The sequence below is a fragment of the Mus pahari genome, chromosome 1, assembly GCF_900095145.1.
Source record: "Mus pahari chromosome 1, PAHARI_EIJ_v1.1, whole genome shotgun sequence".
NCBI classification, from domain to species: Eukaryota; Metazoa; Chordata; class Mammalia; order Rodentia; family Muridae; genus Mus; species Mus pahari.
The window spans coordinates 111,149,816-111,170,522 of NC_034590.1; the positions used below are offsets into that span (position 1 = coordinate 111,149,816).

The 20,707-nt window shown below is 53.5% G+C and overlaps 1 protein-coding gene across 1 annotated transcript in view; it reads left to right on the forward strand.

Annotated features, from left to right (window-relative positions):
* Positions 1-1,727: 1,727 nt before the first annotated feature.
* The window catches only part of Muc5b (mucin 5B, oligomeric mucus/gel-forming), a 32,659-nt gene continuing 13,679 nt past the window's right edge, over positions 1,728-20,707 (forward strand). The window contains exons 1-31 of the mRNA XM_021207432.1: positions 1,728-1,836; positions 3,986-4,057; positions 4,412-4,480; positions 4,847-5,108; positions 5,254-5,368; positions 5,796-5,886; positions 6,097-6,203; positions 7,269-7,470; positions 7,934-8,059; positions 8,445-8,562; positions 8,651-8,789; positions 9,019-9,129; positions 9,383-9,452; positions 9,793-9,930; positions 10,313-10,477; positions 10,662-10,756; positions 11,617-11,743; positions 11,987-12,242; positions 13,012-13,067; positions 13,347-13,447; positions 13,679-13,830; positions 14,133-14,271; positions 14,371-14,484; positions 15,228-15,407; positions 15,807-16,046; positions 18,132-18,288; positions 18,633-18,761; positions 18,916-19,060; positions 19,184-19,227; positions 19,305-19,502; positions 19,933-20,705. Of these exons, the coding sequence (XP_021063091.1) occupies positions 1,767-1,836; positions 3,986-4,057; positions 4,412-4,480; positions 4,847-5,108; positions 5,254-5,368; positions 5,796-5,886; positions 6,097-6,203; positions 7,269-7,470; positions 7,934-8,059; positions 8,445-8,562; positions 8,651-8,789; positions 9,019-9,129; positions 9,383-9,452; positions 9,793-9,930; positions 10,313-10,477; positions 10,662-10,756; positions 11,617-11,743; positions 11,987-12,242; positions 13,012-13,067; positions 13,347-13,447; positions 13,679-13,830; positions 14,133-14,271; positions 14,371-14,484; positions 15,228-15,407; positions 15,807-16,046; positions 18,132-18,288; positions 18,633-18,761; positions 18,916-19,060; positions 19,184-19,227; positions 19,305-19,502; positions 19,933-20,705 (4,761 nt within the window). The 5' untranslated portion in view covers positions 1,728-1,766. The remainder of the gene's footprint in view (positions 1,837-3,985; positions 4,058-4,411; positions 4,481-4,846; positions 5,109-5,253; positions 5,369-5,795; positions 5,887-6,096; positions 6,204-7,268; positions 7,471-7,933; positions 8,060-8,444; positions 8,563-8,650; positions 8,790-9,018; positions 9,130-9,382; positions 9,453-9,792; positions 9,931-10,312; positions 10,478-10,661; positions 10,757-11,616; positions 11,744-11,986; positions 12,243-13,011; positions 13,068-13,346; positions 13,448-13,678; positions 13,831-14,132; positions 14,272-14,370; positions 14,485-15,227; positions 15,408-15,806; positions 16,047-18,131; positions 18,289-18,632; positions 18,762-18,915; positions 19,061-19,183; positions 19,228-19,304; positions 19,503-19,932; positions 20,706-20,707) is intronic.

The window sequence follows — 20,707 nt, forward strand, 5'->3', positions numbered from 1 at the left end:
AAAAAAAAAAAAAAAGTCTGCATGCTTGTGGTGGCGCATGCATTTAATCTCAGCACTTGGGAGGCAGAGGCAGGTGGATCTTCAAGTTCAAGGTCAGCCTGGTCTACAGAGTGAGTTCTAGAACAGCCAGGGCTACACAGAGAAACCCTACCTCAGGGAGGGGGAAGGGTCTGTGTGCTAGTCCACTGTAGGGACGGAGCATTGTTTGTTCAGTCATTGTCCCAGGTCCAGTGCCTGGGGTACTCCCGTTTTAGCAACCATAGATGGAGCCACTAGAGCAGGGGTAACCGTATTTGTCATTGTTTTCTAAGAGTAGACTCGCTAGGCCATATACAGTTCTATTTTTAACTTAAGGAAGTGTCAGGCTGTTCTCTCTCAATGGTCCCACTTGGCTGCGCACTGACTGAGCGGGGTTCCCGCCTCCCCATGTCCTCATGGGGTACCTCTTGTGCTCTGTTGTTTGATGGCAGCTGACCTCTTGGTTCTGAAATAGTTTACAGGCTTTTCATATAGACTTTTCCCTTTCCCATCCCATCTCTAGGAATTTAGTCTCAGAAAGATAAGGACAGGGGCAGACAGGGAGGGGCTTTCGTGATACCGAAGTCACCTGAACACTGTGCCACTCCCTGACATGGCCAACCCCTAGGAACTTTCAGGGGTGGTCAGATCTGGTGTGCATTTCTGGTGGTTATAACAGAAGGAATGTGAACGTACTCTGTATGCATCTAACAGGGAAGAGAAACTTAGACGTGAGCACCCTGCTCTTTGCGGCAGTGTAGAAACGGCATTGGTGGATATGTTCATGGTTCGGGAAATGGCTCCCCACAACCCTCAGGAAACCCAACCAACACAATTAAGAGAGCTGAGCCCCTGGGACTCCCATTCAGGATGGACAGTGGGTCGGGAGACTCCCAGTTATGTCCTTGCCCCACGGTCCCCCAGTTTGGGGTTTACAAGTTCCAGAGCTGAGGCCTGAGGCAGGTCCAGGGCCCTTGAGACCCTTGGTCATTTCCTTTGTCAAGGCCCAGGGTTAATATGCTGACCCTGGGAGGAGGTGGAGTCCAGCCAGAGAAGCTTGTGGCCTGCCTTGGCCAAAACCAGTATTGGGCCTCATTTTCTCTATGTGTGTGAGCTCTACTGCAGACAGGAGCCTAGAGACTCATCCTTCCTCAGATTCTGTGAGGGTTCCCCTCCTCCCTAGACCCCCAGAAGCTACACAGAACAGGGACCCTGCCAGGTCCATGATCATCTGGAACATAATTTCCTGAACCCCCATTTTCTGGACTGAGGCATGGCCCTTGAGGGGTGAGCCACCCTCACAGCCTTGTTGATTCTTTGGGGTCAGCTCCCCCGGCGAACACAAGCCAAGGTTGTTGTCCCTTTGCCCCTGATCCTTGTAGTGTCCTAGTCTCCCAGAGGAGCTGACACAGGGCTGCCTGGCCAAATACCCACCCCATAGGCCCAGGGCTTCGAATCCAGAGTAGTCAGCTCCTTACCCTGTCCACTCCCTCCCAGTTCTCAGAAGCCACAAGGGGTGGGAGCACTCTGGTGGCACAGTGATGTAAATCCTTCCTTCTTCATGGCCTCTTCCTGCCATAGCCCCTCCCCAAGAGCAAACACACGTGGCTGTGCAGGGAGTAGACCGTGCCTTACATGGCCAGGGAACTGGGCTCTGGGCCAAAGCCTTTGGCTACATAAGTCCAGGCCCCCTGGGAGCAAGTGCCTTGTCTCAGTCCCTCCTGCCTACCCTCTGTACTGCCCCCAGGATGGGCAGCAGGAGCTGGAGCTGGGCTCTGGTCTGGGCCTCTGTGGCCTTGCTCATGGTGTGGCCAGCAGGTAAGGCCGAAGCCCCTTGCCCTCTCAAAACCATCTTCCCAGAGAGATGACCTCCACCTGGGGATTTCTCCGGCTGAGGTGACAGGCACCTCTCACTGTCCCCAACATCGTGGTCCCAGGTCTTGAAGGTCTCTGGGTTCTGGATCCTGTAGCCTACACTCTAGCTATGCCTAAGGACCTGGCTTGGATGGAAGAGGCTAGGCCCTCTAAGTCTCAGGGTATGGACCCAGTGAAAACCCTAAGACAGTCTTTGCTTTGGAAATGAATAGGAATCTGAGACGAATGTGCAGATCACAGAGGTGTTTCTGAGTCTCAGGACCCTGTCTCAGAATTAGCAGGGACAGGCCCTTCCCTTCACTGCTGGGGTCACAGGTACTGAGGTGATCGTCAAGAGGCTGGGGCCTCCATGAAGTAGGAGTGTTAGGGCCGGAGCCAGAACAGACTGGTAAGATACCCAGAGCCCTAGTCTGAACTAATGGCTGAGTCAGGTGGGCTGTGTGACCTTGTCAGGTGAGCTGTTTTCCTTGCCTGTTTGCTCTTGAGAAAACCCGGAGTACTAAGACTGTCGAAAGGTGGCTCCCACAGGGCTCAGCAGTCAGCAAGCAGGGCTAGCCTGAATCTCCAAGTGTCACCACCTCCCCAGGCTCTGAGCAGGAGGAGCCTCAGCTCCAGGTTTCCTGCATCTGTGAGAGAAGAGAGACAGTGGATGTGTGTGTGCGGAAGGTATATCCCCAAACCCATTCTTCTAGTCAGAGAATCCATAATTGTTCCTCTTGCTTCTAGGGCTGTCTGGTGGCTGCTGACTGCTCCCCTGGGCCATACCCCCCCTAACAGGGCTCTCCCTGTGTCAGGTTCTGTCCGTCAGAGTGCTGAGCCTCCCTGCCGAACAGCCGGCTCTCCTTCCCCACTAACTTCACTTGTAAAGAGCAAATTAAGCCCTGGGTTGCAGAAATGTCCTTTTGTGACAACTGTTGGAGATTGGGGAGGGGGTGGGGGTAGGAGTGAGGTCTTCTTGTATGAATAGGTAACACACACCAAGATGATGATGATGGTGGTGGTGGTGGTGGTGGTGGTGTGTGTGTGTGTGTGTGTGTGTGTGTGTGTATGTGTAGGGTTGGCTGGTTGAGAATTCTCTGGCCAAGTGGAGACTGAGGGATCTCAGCCTGAGGAAGACTGGTATAGAGCAGGAGGCTTGGAATGGGGGTATTCTTACCCATGGGGCCCTCCAGAAGATGGCAGAGGACAGGCTGGGACAAGCACCCTTGGAAGAGGCTGTGGATCTGGGGTCAAGGATGGGTAGAGGGAGTGTTCGTGCCTCTGGGAAATGCAGTCAAGCGGGGCACTTGAGGAAGGATTAATGCACAGGACAGTCCCTGCGGTTTCCAAAGGTCAGCTGGACACGCTGGGAAAATCAAACAGGAAGCCGCGCTGCCCATGGCACTGGAGCAAGTAGCCACCTGAGTGCAGGCCTTGGGGACATGGTCCCTTACAAAGTGCTGGCCTTAAGGAGCCATCAGGCTTCAGAGGCTTGAGTTGTGGAGGCTGACGCAGTCTCTTGCCTCCTGGGCTTCTAGCTGTCAGTGTGTGGAGGTGGCCTTGCCCAGAGGCAGTGGACAGTCCTGGCCATTGGGAGTGGACATCCTGCACCAAGAACTGAACTCCTTATGCTACCTGCCCTGACTCATAGATCCAGTCTGGGGCCATCCTTAAATCTTAGGTCTCTTTCTGCTATGCCACTTTTGGAAACTGCTAATTGTGTTCTTCCTAACAAAGCCAGCCTTTGTCTTCCAAGGACCTCAAGTCACCTCCCAGTAGATGGTCACAGTTCTGATACTAATACTGTTTCCTGATTTGCTTTTTTAAACCGCTGGGACCATCTTCCATATCACTGGCAAGACAAGGTGCCACTGTAGGGGGAAGGCCTGGCCCACAGGGGCCAGAACTGCTCAGGACACCTGGCTTTGGTAGTGTTCACTGAAAGGAATTACAGCTAATGGGGCTGGGGTCACCAGGCCCAAGTCTGTTCAGGTTTCTGTAGATTACAGGAGGGTCTTGGCCTACAGCCAGAGCCAGCCCATGTGTCTCACATGTTACAGAAGCTTCCATGGCCTGATGTCTTCTTCTGGACTTATGTTCCCTTTTCCTGCAGAGAGCCAGGGTCAGGCAGAGCTGAGCTCAGAGCATCCAGAACTCACCGGAGACAGTCAGAAAGTGTATAGTGGTACGTGGCTCAGGCTTTGGGTTGGGGATGGTACAGTGATTTGCATGGAGCTCAGGTAGGAAAGACCACTGGTCTTCCCATGGCCATTTATCACATTGAAACTCTTAACTAGTCCACGCTGCCTGAAGGCAGTGCTGGGCACACACAGAGCACCCAGAAACGGGAGAGCTCCTGGGAAGACAGGAGAGGGTTTCAGTGGGGGGTGGGGGGTGACCAAGTATAAAGTGGATAGTCTGGAACCATCCTGTTAGTCCTGGGCTTCCTGATTTTCTTGAGGCGGGCACTGAAGAGGGTGGGTGGCCAGGAAAGATATCCTCAGCTACATCCCCGTGTGACCTTGGCTTTCTTCTGCAGCCCCCACATCCACACCCACGAGGCATGTCACCTTCATCCCGCCTATCACTGCCTTCCCTAGCATGAGCGGTAAGTGGACAGTCCCTACTGCAAGCCAGCCAGCCTAAGGAGTGAAGGTGTGAGGGACAGGCAAGAGGGAGAACTCCAGTCTGGCTGAGGTGGCACAGGGTGAGGCTCCTGAAAAGCTCTGAACAGGGTCTGGAACTTTCCATGGGAACATCTGTTGACCACCCTGGGGCATCTGACCCCAGGCAAATGAAAGAACCGAGGGATGGGTCTAGGCCTTTGGTTTTATTCAAGTGGCTGTGGGAGCGGAGCAGGGCAGAGAGCTGACTTCCCTGCTCCAAAAATATTGCCTTGGCCCTAGGAGGTTGTCCCTTGGGCAGCTGGGCATGGAGTGGTGACATTCAGTGGCTCCATCTGGTTTCCCCGTAGCCTTACACCTGGCACACAATGGGAGAGTGTGCAGCACGTGGGGTGACTTCCATTACAAGACCTTTGACGGTGACGTGTTCCGCTTCCCTGGCCTCTGTAACTATGTCTTCTCTTCACACTGCGGGGCCACCTACGAGGACTTCAACATCCAACTGCGCCGTGGTCTTGAGGGTTCGAGGCCCACGGTCACCTACGTGCTCCTCAGGGCCCAGGGGCTGGTGATTGAGCTGTCCCATGGCTCTGTCCTGGTGAACGGACATCGGTGAGCTGAGCCTTGGGGGCGAGGGCATTCGGACCTGGCCTTTAGACCTCAGTCTGTCCCCTCTGGGGAGGGATCAGGATCGAGTGCATGGGGAGGACAGCCCCTGCCCGTGCCTGCTGAAGGAAGACCAAACCTTTCTGCACAGGGAGAAGCTGCCCTACAGCCGTGCAGGTCTTCTGATGGAGAAGAGCAGTGGCTATGTGAAAATCAGTATCCGCCTAGTCCTCACCTTCCTGTGGAATGAAGAAGACAGCGCCCTGGTGAGGACATTCACCTACAGTCCCCCATAATCCTACGCAGGTCTTAAACAAACCCTTGCCGTCTCACATAGCTCCTCTCAGAACTACAGACCCCCAGAGCCCTCTACGGTCTCCCACAACTCCCCATCCCCCTCTAGTCTTCCTAGACCCCCAGAAGTTCCCCACAGATTTCACAAAATTCCAGTCACTTCTGATTTCCCGCGGTCTCCCTGGGCCCACATGTCTACCACATACCCTCACCGCTCATCCCTGGAACCTTGTAGCTCTCCACAGCCCTTATAGTTCCTGGACCTATTATAGGGACCCCACAGAGTATTAGGGGACTATCCTTTCTGGTTCCCTGGGTGAATGAGGTGGGAAGCTGCCAGGCAGGTCCTGGAGTCAGAGCAGAAGCCCTGAGGCTGAAGCTGCTCTGTCTTGCCCTCAGCTGGAACTGGACTCCAAATACACCAACCAGACGTGTGGGCTGTGCGGTGACTTCAACGGGCTCCCAGCTGTCAGTGAGTTCTACACCCACAGTAAGTGTCACTGAGTCTTCAGGCTAGGTGGTCCTAAGGGCTACAGAATCAAGGAAGTCCAGGGGGACATGGCAGGGTGGGATTGCAGACATGAATGAGGGAAGAGAGAGAGAGAGAGAGAGAGAGAGAGAGAGAGAGAGAGAGAGAGAGAGAGAGAGAGAGAGTTGCCTGAGGTAAGCAGACCTCCTGACTGAGCGTCCTCTCCTGCAGACACCAGGCTGACCCCTGTGCAGTTTGGAAACCTGCAGAAGCTGGATGGTCCCACAGAGCAGTGCCAGGATGTCCTACCCTCAGCTGTCAGCAACTGCACAGATAGCGTGAGCACCTTGATCATGCCACAGTCCCCAAGGCTGGGAACAGGGCAAGGCTGAATAGAAGACCAAGCACTGCCTAGCCAGAGGCTGAGGAACATCCTTGGGTGTCCAGATGGGGAGGGCTTTCCAGTCCTGAACAATCAGGGGATGGGAACCTCCCAGGAGGCTGCTGTTTGCGCCTGAGGGAGGCAGGCCAGGCTGACTCTCCTCAGTGGGTCCAAATGGACAGTCACCAGGGCACACACGATGTTTACGTGCAGGTGATGTGCATGTGTGGGATATGTGTGAAGCCCCTCTTGTGAGCAGGGAGAACTCATCCTTTGGATGGGAGTCCATAGTCCCTGAAAGTAGTATATACTAGTAAATAATGAGTCCTCCCTAAGTTGTGAAGTGAGGGGAAGTGTTGTCCAGTCTTGGAGAGCTTGGCTCCACACTGGCTTATCTGGGGCAGGAAGATGTTCAGTAGCAGAACTGAGTCCATGGAGGCCACCCAAGGGTGGCTGTTATCTTTATTCCCTTCTCCTCTGAACTACCATACAAGGATGCACTCTGTACTCTCCTGATGCACAAGCCACAAGTCAGCATGTTTTGGAGCCCTGGAGTAGGAGATGGGAGAAACAGAGAGGCCTGGGCCATTCCCTCAGAGCCAAGTAGAGCTCTGTACCCAGATGTAACAAGTTCACTGTGACTGAGTAGAATAATGAATAAGGATGATAGGTGGATGGATGGATGGATGGATGGATGGATGGATGGATGGATGGATGGATAGATGGATGGGTGGATGGGTGGATGGGTGGATGGATGGATAAAGTAGGTGATTGATGGATGGATCAGCAGATGAATGATGAATATAGAGAGGTGGCAGATAGATGGTGGCTGGATGATGAATTGATGGATGGATGATGGATAAACAGACAGATGGATGGATTTATGCATGGAAGGAACATTCAGAGAAGAGGGGCTTCCTGTCTTGCCCTTGGAGAGGCACGGTCCCCACTACAAGTGTCATGACAATCCTGCTTGAGGGTCAGAAGGTTAGAAGGTGCTTAGCCTCTCTGTCTTCTCCAGGAGGACATCTGCCGTCACACCCTGCTTGGCCCTGCCTTTGACAAGTGCACCGCTCTGGTAGATGTCAGCATGTACTTGGATGCCTGTGTCCAGGACCTGTGCCGCTGTCCCACCTGCCCATGTGCCACTTTTGCCGAATATTCTCGCCAGTGTGCCCATGCAGGGGGCTACCCACAGAACTGGAGGCGTCCTGATCTCTGCAGTTAGTACCCTCACTAGAGGATAGCCCAAGGTCTTACTAAGGGTCAGTCTTGAGCCTAGAACATGGTTGGGAAGACAAGGTAGAGAGAACAACTTAAGGGCCACTGAGAGAGGGTAAATGTCAGGGGGAGGAGAGAGTGGGCAGAGTTGAGGAAAGAATCTATGCCTGAAGGCTCTGGTGGACCTGTTCGTCTTGCAGGGGAGTACCCAGCTATGTCCCTGGGCACAGCAAGAAGATATGGGTCTAGAACCCCAGTGTAGGATTTCCTGGAGAACGTTGACCTCAGGTGGCCATGGGTAGAGAAGGCTGTATAAGAAGTGCTGGGTCCCTGCTTTCCTGCCTACTGCTTTATCCAGGAGATGGCTTTCTGGGACCTCAGTGGACATGAGAACAAGCAGTGGGCATCCCACTGGCTGAAGAGGTCAGGACTCACTTCTCCTGGGTCAAGTGCTCTCTCTTACAGATTGGACATGCCCTTTCAACATGGAATACCAAGAGTGCAGCTCACCCTGTGTGGATACCTGCTCTAACCCCCAGCGCTCTCAACTCTGCGAGGACCACTGCATGGATGGCTGCTTCTGTCCTCCAGGCAGGCTCTGTGCCCTTTGCCCCCACACTATGGCTACCTTTGGGTTATGGTCTCTAGCATTTGACCCCAGTATCAGCTGACCCTCTCTACTCCTAAGGGTGATGGGCTCTGCTAGGGGTTGTACCCCATGGCTAAGTGCAGAATGGAAACTGACCATTAGCAAGACAGAGATCTGTTGGTCTGTTTCCAGAAAATAGGTGTCTTGGGTCCCTGAGATCAGGTGGGGAAACTGAGGCTCAGAGGAACTTATCCTCATTGGTTCAGGCTGGGGCAGCATTCTAGATTAGGGGTCCTTCCCCCTGCCTAGGACTGGGGTTGTCTTGGCAGCAAGCCCCCCAATCCTGTCTGTATGGGATGCATCTGTGTTCACTGCCCCTTCCACCAGGAACTGTGCTGGACGATGTCAGACATTTGGGCTGCCTGCCCCTCGAGCAGTGCCACTGTACCCATGGTGGCCACATTTATGCCCCTGGAGAGTCCTTCAACACCAGCTGTAGGTCCTGGTAAGTGTAACAGCCTTCTGGGAGATACATGGGGTGAGGCTTGCTGGCCTCTTCCTTGTACCCCTTCTGCTCATGGACTTCCCCACAGCACCTGCTTCGGGGGACTGTGGAAGTGCCAAGACCTGCCGTGCCCTGGCACCTGCTCTGTGCAAGGCGGGTCCCACATCTTTACCTTTGACGAGAAACTCTACAATGTGCATGGAGACTGCAGCTACATCCTGACCAAGGTGGGGCCATAATCTGGCCCATAGATATCAGCTAGGGTCCTGTTGGTAGTCAAGAGCAGGGGTGAAGGGCATGGTGAATCTTTGTGCTGACAAGGACATCCCAGACCCCATGACAAGCTGCCCATGGAAAACCGGGCTACCCGAGGATACGTCTAGAGCCCCTCGAGGCCTTGAGGGGTTGTGCATAAGGGATGCTACATCCAACCACACATTTTGGGTTTCTTGACAGAAATGTGCAGATAGCGGCTTCACCGTGCTGGTTGATCTTCGGAAGTGTGGAGTGACAGATACGGAGAACTGCCTCAAAGCAGTGACACTAAACCTCAATAGTGGGGACATGGTGAGGACCGGGCTCTGACTGCCACCACATTTTGGGTTATGAACAACAGAAGTAGGGAAGTATATGGAGTAGCAACAGGTTAAAGAGAGGCCTCCACTCTTTCTCCAAGCCTGAAAGATAGGAGCAGCCACCACCTAGGTAGATTCTAGCATCCCTGCTAGAACAGGTCTGAGGAGGGGGGGATTCCATCCCAATTCTCTCTGTAAGTGACGAGATGGGCCCTTTGGGTACTGACTGTTCCACCACATACCAGGTCATCCAGATCCAGGCCAACGGTGCTGTGTTCCTGAACTCCATCTTTACGCAGATGCCCTTGTCAGCAGGTGTGTGGCTCCCTGACACAGCAAGTTGGGGCTGGCACCTTCAGTGGGCAGTCAGCTTTCAGCACTGGGTAGAGTCTAGCTCCTGGTGAGCTCTTTGTGGCTCTCTGTCAGCTCCAGTGTTTCCTATGGGGTGACAAGCTGCTACCCCTGTTCTGTGGGAACCCTATGTCTAGCAACACTGCCCATGCCCTATCAGGGATGTTGGCAGTCATTGACATGCCATGCACATTTGGGAACTTTGGGCATGGGATTTCCTTAGGTGCTCCACCTCCTGCCCTAGCCTGCACTGTCCTATTTGGCAGGCTGGCTCCCAGCATGCCTAACGTCTCTCCCCTTACAGGCAACATTACCATCTCCAAGCCATCATCCTTCTTCATCATAGTACAGGCGGGAATGGGGCTGCAGCTTCAAGTGCAGCTGGTGCCCCTCATGCAGGTGTTTGTCCGGCTGGACCGCTCCTACCAAGGCCAGATGTGTGGTGAGGCACCAAAGGGCTTGAGTGTAGGGCTGTGAGGGTGGGACAGTTGGGGTTAGGCCTGCCCTAGCTCTAGGCTGTGAAGTGAGATCAGGTGTGAAGAATGGCTGGGGAGCATCAGCTCTAGGGCTTGGTGGGAACCCCAGCAGCACCCAGCACCCCTGACATCTAACCAGTAACCTGTGGCGTGGCCTGGGAAGACGGCCAGCTGAGCTGCCCTGATTGGGCTAGCCCTGTTAGGGGCCTAGCATAGTTGAGGTTCTGGAACCAAACACTAGGCAGGGACTTTCTTCTCAGACTTCTTTTAACAATGCTTAGAGGGATGACAGCCCGGGGAGAGTGACCAGGTTGAACAACCCACTGACCTCCTGACCCTGGTCCCTAGGCCTATGTGGAAACTTCAACCAGAACCAGGCTGATGACTTCACAGCCCTCAGTGGGGTGGTGGAGGGCACAGGAGCAGCCTTCTCCAACACCTGGAAGACTCAAGCCTCCTGCCCCAACTCCAAGAACACCTATGAGGACCCCTGCTCATACAGTGTGGAGAACGGTAACCACCCTCTCTCACCACTGGCCACTCTGACAGCCCTTCCTGACCTCTGGGCCATACGAACTCTCAGGGAAGGGCTCAGAGAACCCCCAGGCAGACGGGAAGGCATAAAGTGTTAAGGTTACAGAGGAGGACAGGCCCTGGGAAGCAGGTGAGGGGCAGCCCACATTTCTCCCTCTCCTAGAGAACTTCGCCCGGGAGTGGTGCTCGATGCTCACGGAAAGCTCGGGAGTTTTCTCAGCCTGCCATGCCACTGTTAGCCCAGTGCCCTTCTACTCGGTGAGACCATGATCTGCTGGCCTTGGGTGGGGGCAGGTACTGGCTGGGCTCCCAAGGCTCACCCACCTCTCCCCACTCTAGTGTGTACTTCTCGGGGCAGTTAAAAGATTCACCAACTGAGAAGCTAAAAATGAAAAGTTCTGGGGCTCAGAAGGGTCCTTCACGGTCTTAGTGCACGTCCAACCTCCCTCTTGCAAAGACAGCAGGAGCTGGAGCAGGGTGGCCTCATGTAGCCCTTGTCTCCATGGGCTTCCCCTTAAAGGCTTCTTTTTATGTTGGGCCCTATTCACATGGGACACAGCACTCCAGAAAATCCTTCCAGGGGCCAGGGGTTGGGGACACATCTCAGCTCTAAACAGCACTCCAGAGCCCTAAACTTTAGCACACCACTCCACCCCCAAGGGTGGGTCTCCAGGTAACCCACTCCCATGACACCTTCCATGACACTCCCTCCTGAACCTATCTGGCTTCTGCCCATCCCATCCAGGTTCCCTATGTGAAGCCCAATTAGAATAACACTTCAGATACAAGTTGGCCCTGCCCTTGTCTTGTGAAGACTTGTCCCCAGGGCCCCTGCCTTAGGCTTCGTGCTCTCTAGCTTCTATGCCCAGACCCCAGGTCTGGCCTCTATTCTGGCTCCCATTTTGCCCTGTGGCCTCTAACTGTCCTTGATGCCAAGCTCTAGCCACCCCCTCTAAGACACTGTTGTCAAAGTCCCTTATAGGGTGTCTCCTGCTGGGAAGCCACAGGTCCAGGCCTTGACCAGGGCTTGGCTGATGATGTTGATGTTGAAAGTTTAATGAACAACAAGGGAACCTAGGAGACAGAGGTACCTGACTCCTTGCTATCCTGTCTCCCAGAACTGCTTGTTTGACACGTGTAACTGTGAGAACAGTGAGGACTGCATGTGTGCAGCCCTGTCCTCCTATGTGTTTGCCTGTGCTGCCAAAGGTGTGCTGCTCAGTGGCTGGAGGGACAAAGTCTGCTGTGAGTACGCTGTGGGCCACCACAGGTTCTACATCCCCACGTTAGCCACCGGGATCCTGCCACTCTGCACGGGGGGGGGGGCACTTAGGACCCCTGGCAGCAGTAGCTATTAGTCTGCTGTCCCATGTCTACTGTGTGCCGTCCTGTTGTGTCCACAATGGTGTCCCTAGTGTGAGGCAGGGAAGAGCAAGGGCTGGGCCAGTTCCCCAGTCATTGACCTCTCTGTCCCTGTTCTTCCTATAGACAAGTACACGAACAACTGCCCCCAAACCAAGGGCTACTCCTATTCAGTGAGTTCTTGCCAACCTACCTGTCGCTCTCTGAGTGAGGCCGATGTCACCTGCAGCATCCCCTTTGTGACGGTGGATGGCTGCACCTGCCCTGAAGGCACCTTCCTGAATGACAAGGACCACTGTGTGCCAGTGGAGGAGTGCCCTTGCTACTTCCATGGAACTGTGGTGGCTCCCGGAGAGGTTGTCACAGACAATGGTGTGGTGTGGTAAGGAAGGCTGTCTCCATGTTCTTCCCCATCTTCACAGGTCTGTGTCAGTGGGGTCTCTAGCTGCTGGCCCTTCCATACCTGAACGTTTGGGAGGCTTCCCTGCTGAGGGTTTCAAGACATGCTTTGGGGCATGTTGGGTGTTGGGGATACCTTTCAGACCTCCCTGAGAAACAGCAGGGAGGTTGTTCTGGGATATCGCAGAAGCACTCATAAGCAGTTCTCAGCTGAAGTCCTACCCGCTCCTTGGCCTCAAAGGCAGCTCCTTTACAATTCATGATGGAAGTGAGCTTTCTATGACTATATCAAAAGTCCATGACAAGACAGAAAGAGAGGTTTGTCTCAGTTCACAGGTTTGAATGCTCAGCCCATAACGTGATATGACTGAGTGGTCCCATGGCTTTGGGCCTGTGGTAAGGCGGCATATCATGGTAGAAGAATGTGTAGAAGAACACAACTCACCACATAGCAAAGAAGAGAGAATGGTCAGAATAGGGTTAAGGTCCCACTGTCCCCTTTAATGACCTAACGTCTTCCCACTTGGCCTTACTTCTTAAGGGCACTACCATCCCCTATTATTAACACAGGATGGTGACTGAACCCTTAGTGTATGGGAATGTGGCATCCAGGGTCTTCCCAAGGACCCCCAACAGCAGGCACCCTCTTGGCCTTGGGAAGGAGGCCCAGACCTTGGTGGGGTATGGGAAGTACTGGGGTTAAGATGTAGGAGACACTGGGCCCAGAGCAGAGGTACTACTGTCTCTTGTAGCTCGTGTACAAACGGGAGATTGACCTGCCTGGGAGCCCTGATGCAGAAGAGCACAGGTAACATTCCACCCTGACCAGTCTGTACTCAGCCATGACTACTGTGCCAAGATGCTCTAGGGAAGGCAGGCCTGTGGCAGTGTGGCCATAGAGCTCCTGGGGGTTGTGGGCTACACCTTCTGGGGCAAGTCCACACAGTCTGGATGCTCTGGACAGAGCACAAGGCCATGCAAGACCCTAGCTTGCCACCATCTTATCAGTAAGACAGGGTTTGGTGGGAGACTGTAGGGGCCAGGAATGTCCTACCCCAGGGTTCTCTCACATGCTTATCCTCTGCAGAGTGTCAGGCACCTATGGTCTACCTGGATTGTAACAATGCCTCAGTGGGTCACCATGGGGCTGAATGCCTCAAAAGCTGCCACACACTGGATGTGGAATGTGTGAGTCCTCTCGGTTCCATTGCCAACCCTCATGTACCATCTTAATCTGCAGGAAGAGTGGGAGGGGGAATATCACTGGGTATCCAATGGCTTTGGGTCTTGCTGACCCTGAATGGCCTCTTCCTGAACATTCCCAGTTCAGGGTCTACTGGCTTGGTGTCCTGGAAACCTAATAGGGATGGGGGAACAGGCTGCCATTTCAGTCCCTGACAAGTCAACTTGTGCCTACAGTTCAGCACACAGTGTGTCTCGGGTTGCGTGTGTCCCTCTGGGCTGGTAGCAGATGGGAATGGGGGCTGTGTTGCTGAGGAAGACTGCCCCTGCGTACACAATGAGGTCACATATAGACCTGGGGAGAGCATCCGGGTAGACTGCAATAACTGGTAAGTCTTGGGACCCTTGGGGGTGGGTGGGAATCAAGGGGTATCTACAGGGACACTAGTGTGAGATAGCCTTGGTGTTCTAGGGGTCTCAGCATCTGTCTTGGGGCCAAGGTACTCGTAGGACCCCATTCTGTGGAGGGTTATTTATCTAGCCTGGGGCAATTAGAAAGACACCCACACATGACCAAAGCTTGATGGACACTGAACCTAATTCCCCAAGTAAAGTGACTTGCTAGCACGGGACCAGGACAGCCAGTCTCAGAGGACAATTCCCTAGTCAGCAATGGCCTTTCCTTTCCTAGCACCTGCAAGAACCGCCGGTGGGAATGCACCAACCAGCCCTGCATGGGTGCCTGTGTGGCCTACGGGGATGGCCACTTTGTTACCTTTGATGGTGAACGCTACATCTTTGAAGGCAGCTGCGAGTATACCTTGGCTCAGGTGTGTAGTCCCTGGACCCTCACAATGGATCACCCTTCTCTGTCCTTCCCACCACTTATTTTTGGGCTGTGACCAGAGCTTCATCTCTTCCCTTCTTAGGACTACTGCAGAGGCAACACCAGTACTGATGGAACCTTCCGTATTATCACTGAGAATGTCCCCTGTGGGACCACGGGAACCACCTGCTCCAAGACCATCAAGATCTTTGTGGAGGTTTGAGTCTATGTGGAGCCACTGGGAACTGCCTCCTTCCCTTTGCAGCCCCATTCCTGGCCCTCTAGCCAGAAAGTATTCTCAAGGACAGGACAATAAGAGACCCAAACCTGAGTCTTATAAGAGCAGATTCTACCAGTTTTCCATCCTTGGGCCAGAGTTAGATCAAGGCTAGCAAGATCTTGCTCCTGACAGGTCAGGGGATCCTTCCTGCCTTTCTGAGCTAGGGGGTCCTGGAGCCCTTGGTGGGTGGCAGCATCGCTCCAGTCTGTCTGACTGATCATGACCTTCTGTTCTGTGTCTATATGTCTCGGGTCATGACAAGACAAGACACTAGGCTTAGGGGACCCCCAGGTACTTCCGTACAACCCACCTCAAGATCTCCCAATGGCTCTTTTTCTAGTAATGCTGCTTTCAGGTCCTTGGAAGTATTGATATAGTCAGTACCCCAGTTCTGGCTGAGGAAAGTCAGAATTCACAGAGCAGAAAGCAGAGTGGCTGGCTTGGCACGCATCCCCTCCTGCTTGGAGGAAGGCAGCATCAGGTCACCTGAGGTGGGTGGGGGGATGGTGTGAGACAGCACTGCACATGTGGGCCCTTGGAGACCTGCAGGTACACAGTTTGACTTTCTCCACCCCTCACCCAGTAGGTCTCCATCTGCTGAGGCGTCCTCTGAGGGTAGCAGGCAAGCTCTCTCTCACCCAGCTCCCTGAAACCCTTGCCCTATATTTCTCCATCTACAGAACTACGAGCTGATTCTTCATGAGGGGAACTTTAAGGTGGTAGAGCAAGGGCCAAGTGGAGACTCTCCGTACAAGATCAGATTCATGGGCATCTTCCTGGTCATTGAGATCCGCAGCGGGATAGTCGTGTCCTGGGACAGGAAGACCAGTGTGTTTGTCCGGCTGCAGCAGCATTACAAGGCGAGTGTGGCCACCAGGCAACCTGCTTATTGGCTCAGCTCTAACAGGTCTAAGGCTGGACGCTGGCAAGGCTACTGAGGGCTGATCCACATTGAAAGGCCTTGGCCACTGAGGCGACATAAAACACCAGGTTCCAAGAGGGATGAGTTATGATGGCAATGAATAGTGGGTGGACTGGAATCATGATCAGTGATCTAGCCCTGTCCACAGGCCTGGGCAGAAACAATCTTCTATGGAGAATGCATGCAGTTCACCCTCCTGCCCCAGGACCGACTTCATTTGGAAGTTCACTGGATGCAACCCAGGGGGAATGGGTTTTCCCTATGTTCTACTCCCAAGTCAGGCTCCGCATCACCTCACTTAACTGTCTAAGAATTCTCTCTCCTCGTGTGTCTGCAGGGCAAGGTCTGTGGCCTGTGTGGGAACTTTGATGACAATGCCATCAATGACTTCACCACACGCAGCCAGTCTGTGGTGGGCGATGTGCTGGAGTTTGGAAATAGTTGGAAGTTCTCCCCATCCTGCCCAGACGCCCCAGTTCCCAAGGACCCCTGCATTGCAAACCCTTACCGCAAGTCCTGGGCCCAGAAAAAATGCAGCATCATCAACAGCGCAACTTTCGCTGCCTGCCACTCTCAGGTAGGGCCTGGCTTTGGTTCACAGGACTTGTAGCTGCCTGCTTCTTCCTGGTAGGACTTGAGTCTTGCTGGACTAGGCATATAGCAGGCCCTTGAGGGCCATCCTGAACCCAGTCAGAGCACATGTTCCTTGGCTCTGGGCTTTCAAGTTCTAGGTCTAAATCTCCTACAAGGTGAGTGGGCATTCATGCATATATCCATCATGGAGTCATCTCCACTATTTTGGGACCAGCCCTTGACTACAGTCCCAACCTGTGGCTCTCAGTGGAGTACTGTCATCATCTTCCTGGGTGACCCCCAGACCTGTTCAGCGTACTCCAGACACACCAGCAGGATCCCCCCACAGGGGGTGGTAACTGGCTCTCATTAGACCTCCAAAGGCTAACCAAGACTCAAGTGTCCAGTTAGCTTCACAACACGGGCTCTCAGGCCATGACCAGAAAGTACTCATTGATCACACATAGCCAATGCGACTCACCTCACCACACCAACCCTGTGAGCAGGAGGACAGGGGTCCATATCTTGGTTCACTGTGGCCTGAAAAGGCTAACTTGGAGGTGCACTTGGCGGCAAAAGCAAGAATTTGAGTCCACTCTGGGGTCTTCCAGTTGGCACAGTGTGAGTGGTAGACCCTCTTTACCACAGAATTAGGCAGTTAACCACATGTCCCTCAGCTGTGCCAGTCTGGAAGTTTAAAAAAATGCTGGATAAGTAATTATCATCCACTACTTCAGTGGTTCCCAAACTGCAGGTTGTGACCCGCTTTGGGAGTCACATAACAGATATCCTGCATATCAGACATGTACATTACAATTTATAACAAGCAAACTCACAGGTATGATGTAGCAATGACATAATATGGTTGGTGTCACCACTCCATGAGGAAGGGACATAGCATTAGGAAGGTTGAGAACCAATGTTTGCAGGGGTCTGGAAGGTCCGGTGGTCTCTGGGAACCAACTCATTCAAATGGATAGGGATAAAATTTGCTGTCTCTAAGCAATTCTCTACAGGAATGAGGCAGAAGGGTGGCCAGGGAGGGGTTCACACCAAAAAGCAAACCAGGGAGCCACCAGAGGTCATGGGCACAGCAATCCAGGGAACAAGTCAGTTATGGGAAGGCAGACATAGGATGGAGGCCGGTGCACTAGAGTGAAAGTACAAGGACAGAATTTGAGACCACAGTGCCCTGACCTGCAGGTGTAATACCTGCATATCATACGACTAGATCAAGTAAAAGGACCTGCAGAGCATTAGTCAGGCTGTACAGGTGTGCAGATGCTCATATGTGCAGGAAAGCAGGTGTGAAAGTGGGGCAGATACAGGCAGGCAGTTGTATTGGCGAGTATGCAGGGAGGCACACAGGCAGGCAGATGGGAAGGTGAGTATCTGCACAGGTGCAGGTGGGCAGGTACACAGTGTCGTACAGGTAAGCGTCTGTGCGAGTGGACGGGTGGGTGCAGGCATGGGCGGGAGGGAAAGCGCACAGGCCGAAAGGCAGGAGGATGTACAAGTGGTTAGGAGGGTGGGTAAACACACGGACAGGTGTGCCAGTTCACAGGTAGGCAGGTACACTGGTGTGCATTCAGGCATGTGCATGGGTGGGAAGGTACACAGTTTCACAGGTGTGCAGGTATACAAAAGAACAGCTGTACAGGCAGGTGGGCACGTTGGTGTGCAGATAGACATATAAGCAGGTACGCAAGTGGCCAGATAGGTATACGTATGGTAAGCCATATGCATACCTATACAGATAGGCATACCTTTACAGATAGGTATATGTATTCAGGTATTCAGGCAGGTGTAGAAGCTGCCAGGTGAGCAGGTGGAGGAACACAGGCATATGGGTGTACAAACAGCAGGTTATGGGTATGCAGGTATGCGAGTATGCAGTTATACTAGTGAACCAGAAAGGTTCATTCCCACTTGGAACACTCTGATAGCAGTCACAGTACCAGCTCAGGATTCCCATAAGTGTGGGTTTGGACTATGGCTAGCTCTCTACCCTTCTCCACATTCAGCTGCCCTGTGACCTGGGTAGGCATTGCTGTTCTCCCTGAGTGGCACTCTGGTTCCTCCATTCCAGGTTGACTCTACAAAATACTATGAAGCCTGTGTGCATGATGTATGTGCCTGTGACTCAGGGGGTGACTGCGAGTGTTTCTGCACCGCTGTGGCTGCCTATGCCCAGGCCTGCCGTGATGTGGGAGTGTGCTTGTCCTGGAGGACGCCGGATATCTGCCGTGAGTGGGGCTCTGTTTATGGTATTGAAGGGTGGGACTGGGGTTGAGGTGGGTGGCAGCCTCTGTACCTCCCTCATGCCTTCGATTCTGGCCACTCTGACATGTGTGTGTGTGTGTGTGTGTGTGTATGCACACACACATGTTTTTGTACATGTGTCCACATATCTATATACAGGTGTGGCTCTTTGACACCTGACAGGTGACAGTTGAGGCTGTGGCTTCCAGGATTTGGGGGAGGGAGTGGACCCAGGGAAGCTATCTGCCTAGCCCAAGGTTTGTGCATCTGGGTGCAGCCTAGCATGAAGCCTAGCAGGCACCCACTTAACTCTGCCCTCCTTGCTCAGCTCTTTTCTGTGACTACTACAACCCTCATGGGGAATGTGAGTGGCATTATCAGCCCTGTGGAGCCCCCTGTCTGAAGACTTGTCGGAACCCAGCTGGACACTGCCTCGTTGACCTGCCAGGCCTGGAAGGTGAGGCTGGAACCTTCGGGCCCATAACCCATAAATGATACCTTGAGGGCAGACCCAATATACTAGGGGTTCTCTACCACTGATTGGAGGCTGAGCAAATGAATCCATGCTTGAGAGGATGGAAAGTCAAATGATAAACCCCTGTATGCTCTAGGCTGCTACCCACAGTGCCCACCCAGCCAGCCCTTCTTCAGTGAGGACCAGATGAAGTGTGTGGCCCAGTGTGGCTGCTACGATGATGATGGAAACTACCATGACATTGGCACACAGGTGCCTAAAACTGAGAATTGCCAGAGTTGGTGAGAAAGGACCCAGGGAAGGAGGAGGGTAGAGACCCAGGATGGTTGGGAGAGGGCAGGGAGGGCAAAAGTATACTAGTTAGGGGTTGCCCACAGATCCTCAGAGCCCTGTCTTCCCTCTAGTCTCTGCACCCCTGGTGGCCTCCAGTGTGTTTACAACCTTACAGGTGAGGAAAGGCTGTGGGTTTGGGGTTGAAGAAGGGCTGGAGGGTGAGTAAACTAAATCAGTGCATATAACCCCCAGCCTGCACATGCACCTATGAGGGCCGCACCTACAACTACAATGATGTTGTCTACAACACCACGGATGGCCTCGGCGCCTGCTTAGTAGCCATCTGCAAAGACAATGGGACTATAGCACGCACAACTGAAGTGTGCCATGAAGTCCCGTCTACCACACCGTTCACATTCACCACCACCCTGGCACCCCTTGCCACAAACGGTAAGCCCATACCAGGTTTTCTGGAAGCCCCTGGACTCTATAAACTATTATGTTAACCCAGGGAGAGGGTTGGCCACATCTGGGATAAGGTAAGTTGTCAAGGACTCCAGATGCAGAGACATGCTGGGTCCTGGCCCATTATCTGGCAGCCCAGGCTCTGTCTGGTATCCATGACCTCACCCCTCCCTTTCTGGTCCCCAAGACTCTTTAGCACAACTGGTAGGGCTGCCACCAGAGACCACAAAAATCCCCAGGTTCCACTTGTCTTTGGTATGCCACACCTCAGTCAGTGAGCTCTTTCCAGATTAGCTGGCAGGTCCTGGATTCAGGTCAGGAATGGACCTAGCTTCTGTAAAGGTGCAGCGTCGTCTTGTTTCTGCACTCTGAGGTCAGAGGAACTGAGCAGGGCCTTTTATCACTTTTCCCACAGGCTCAGCTCCCACTGTGTCTACTGTGTGTGTTCATGAGGTCTGCCACTGGTCCATTTGGTATGATGAGAGCCATCCAGAGGCTGGCATGTCAGGCGGGGACTTTGAAACATTTGAGAACCTGAGGAAGAAAGGGCACCAGGTGTGCCAAACCCCACTTGGCATCGAATGCCGTGCAGTGAAATTCCCCAGCATGGACTTGGAGAATCTGGGTCAGAAGGTAAACTGTGACCCATCCTCTGGGCTGAGCTGCTTCAACAGTGAACAGAGCCCCCCACTGTGCCACGACTATGAGATGAGGGTTCTCTGTTGTGATTATGTGCCCTGTGGCTCATCTCTGACCTTGGGTGTAAGTACCACCCCCTCCCAGCCTGGCACCAGCAGAAGACCCTCTTCGTCTACACTTACCACTCACACAGCATCCTCAGAATCACAGCCCTGGACCAGAGAAGAGAAAAAGACATCAGTGGATAAAACTCAAAGCTCAAGGCAAACAGTTCCATTTACCTCAAACAGCAGACCTACTTCACCTCCATTGTCATCTAGGAACTCAGCCAGCAGCCTGCCCCTGTCCAGCCCTACCTGGACTACAAGATTGAAAGCGACCAACGAGAACACAATGCTTAGCTCACGGACAACAACAGCATTCACTTCACAAACCAGGTCCAGTTCAAGGCCCAGCACAGTCACACAGACAGTCAGCAGCCCTGAGACCTCCTCCACCACCTGCCAACCCCGATGTCAGTGGACAAGGTGGATCGATGTAGACTACCCTTC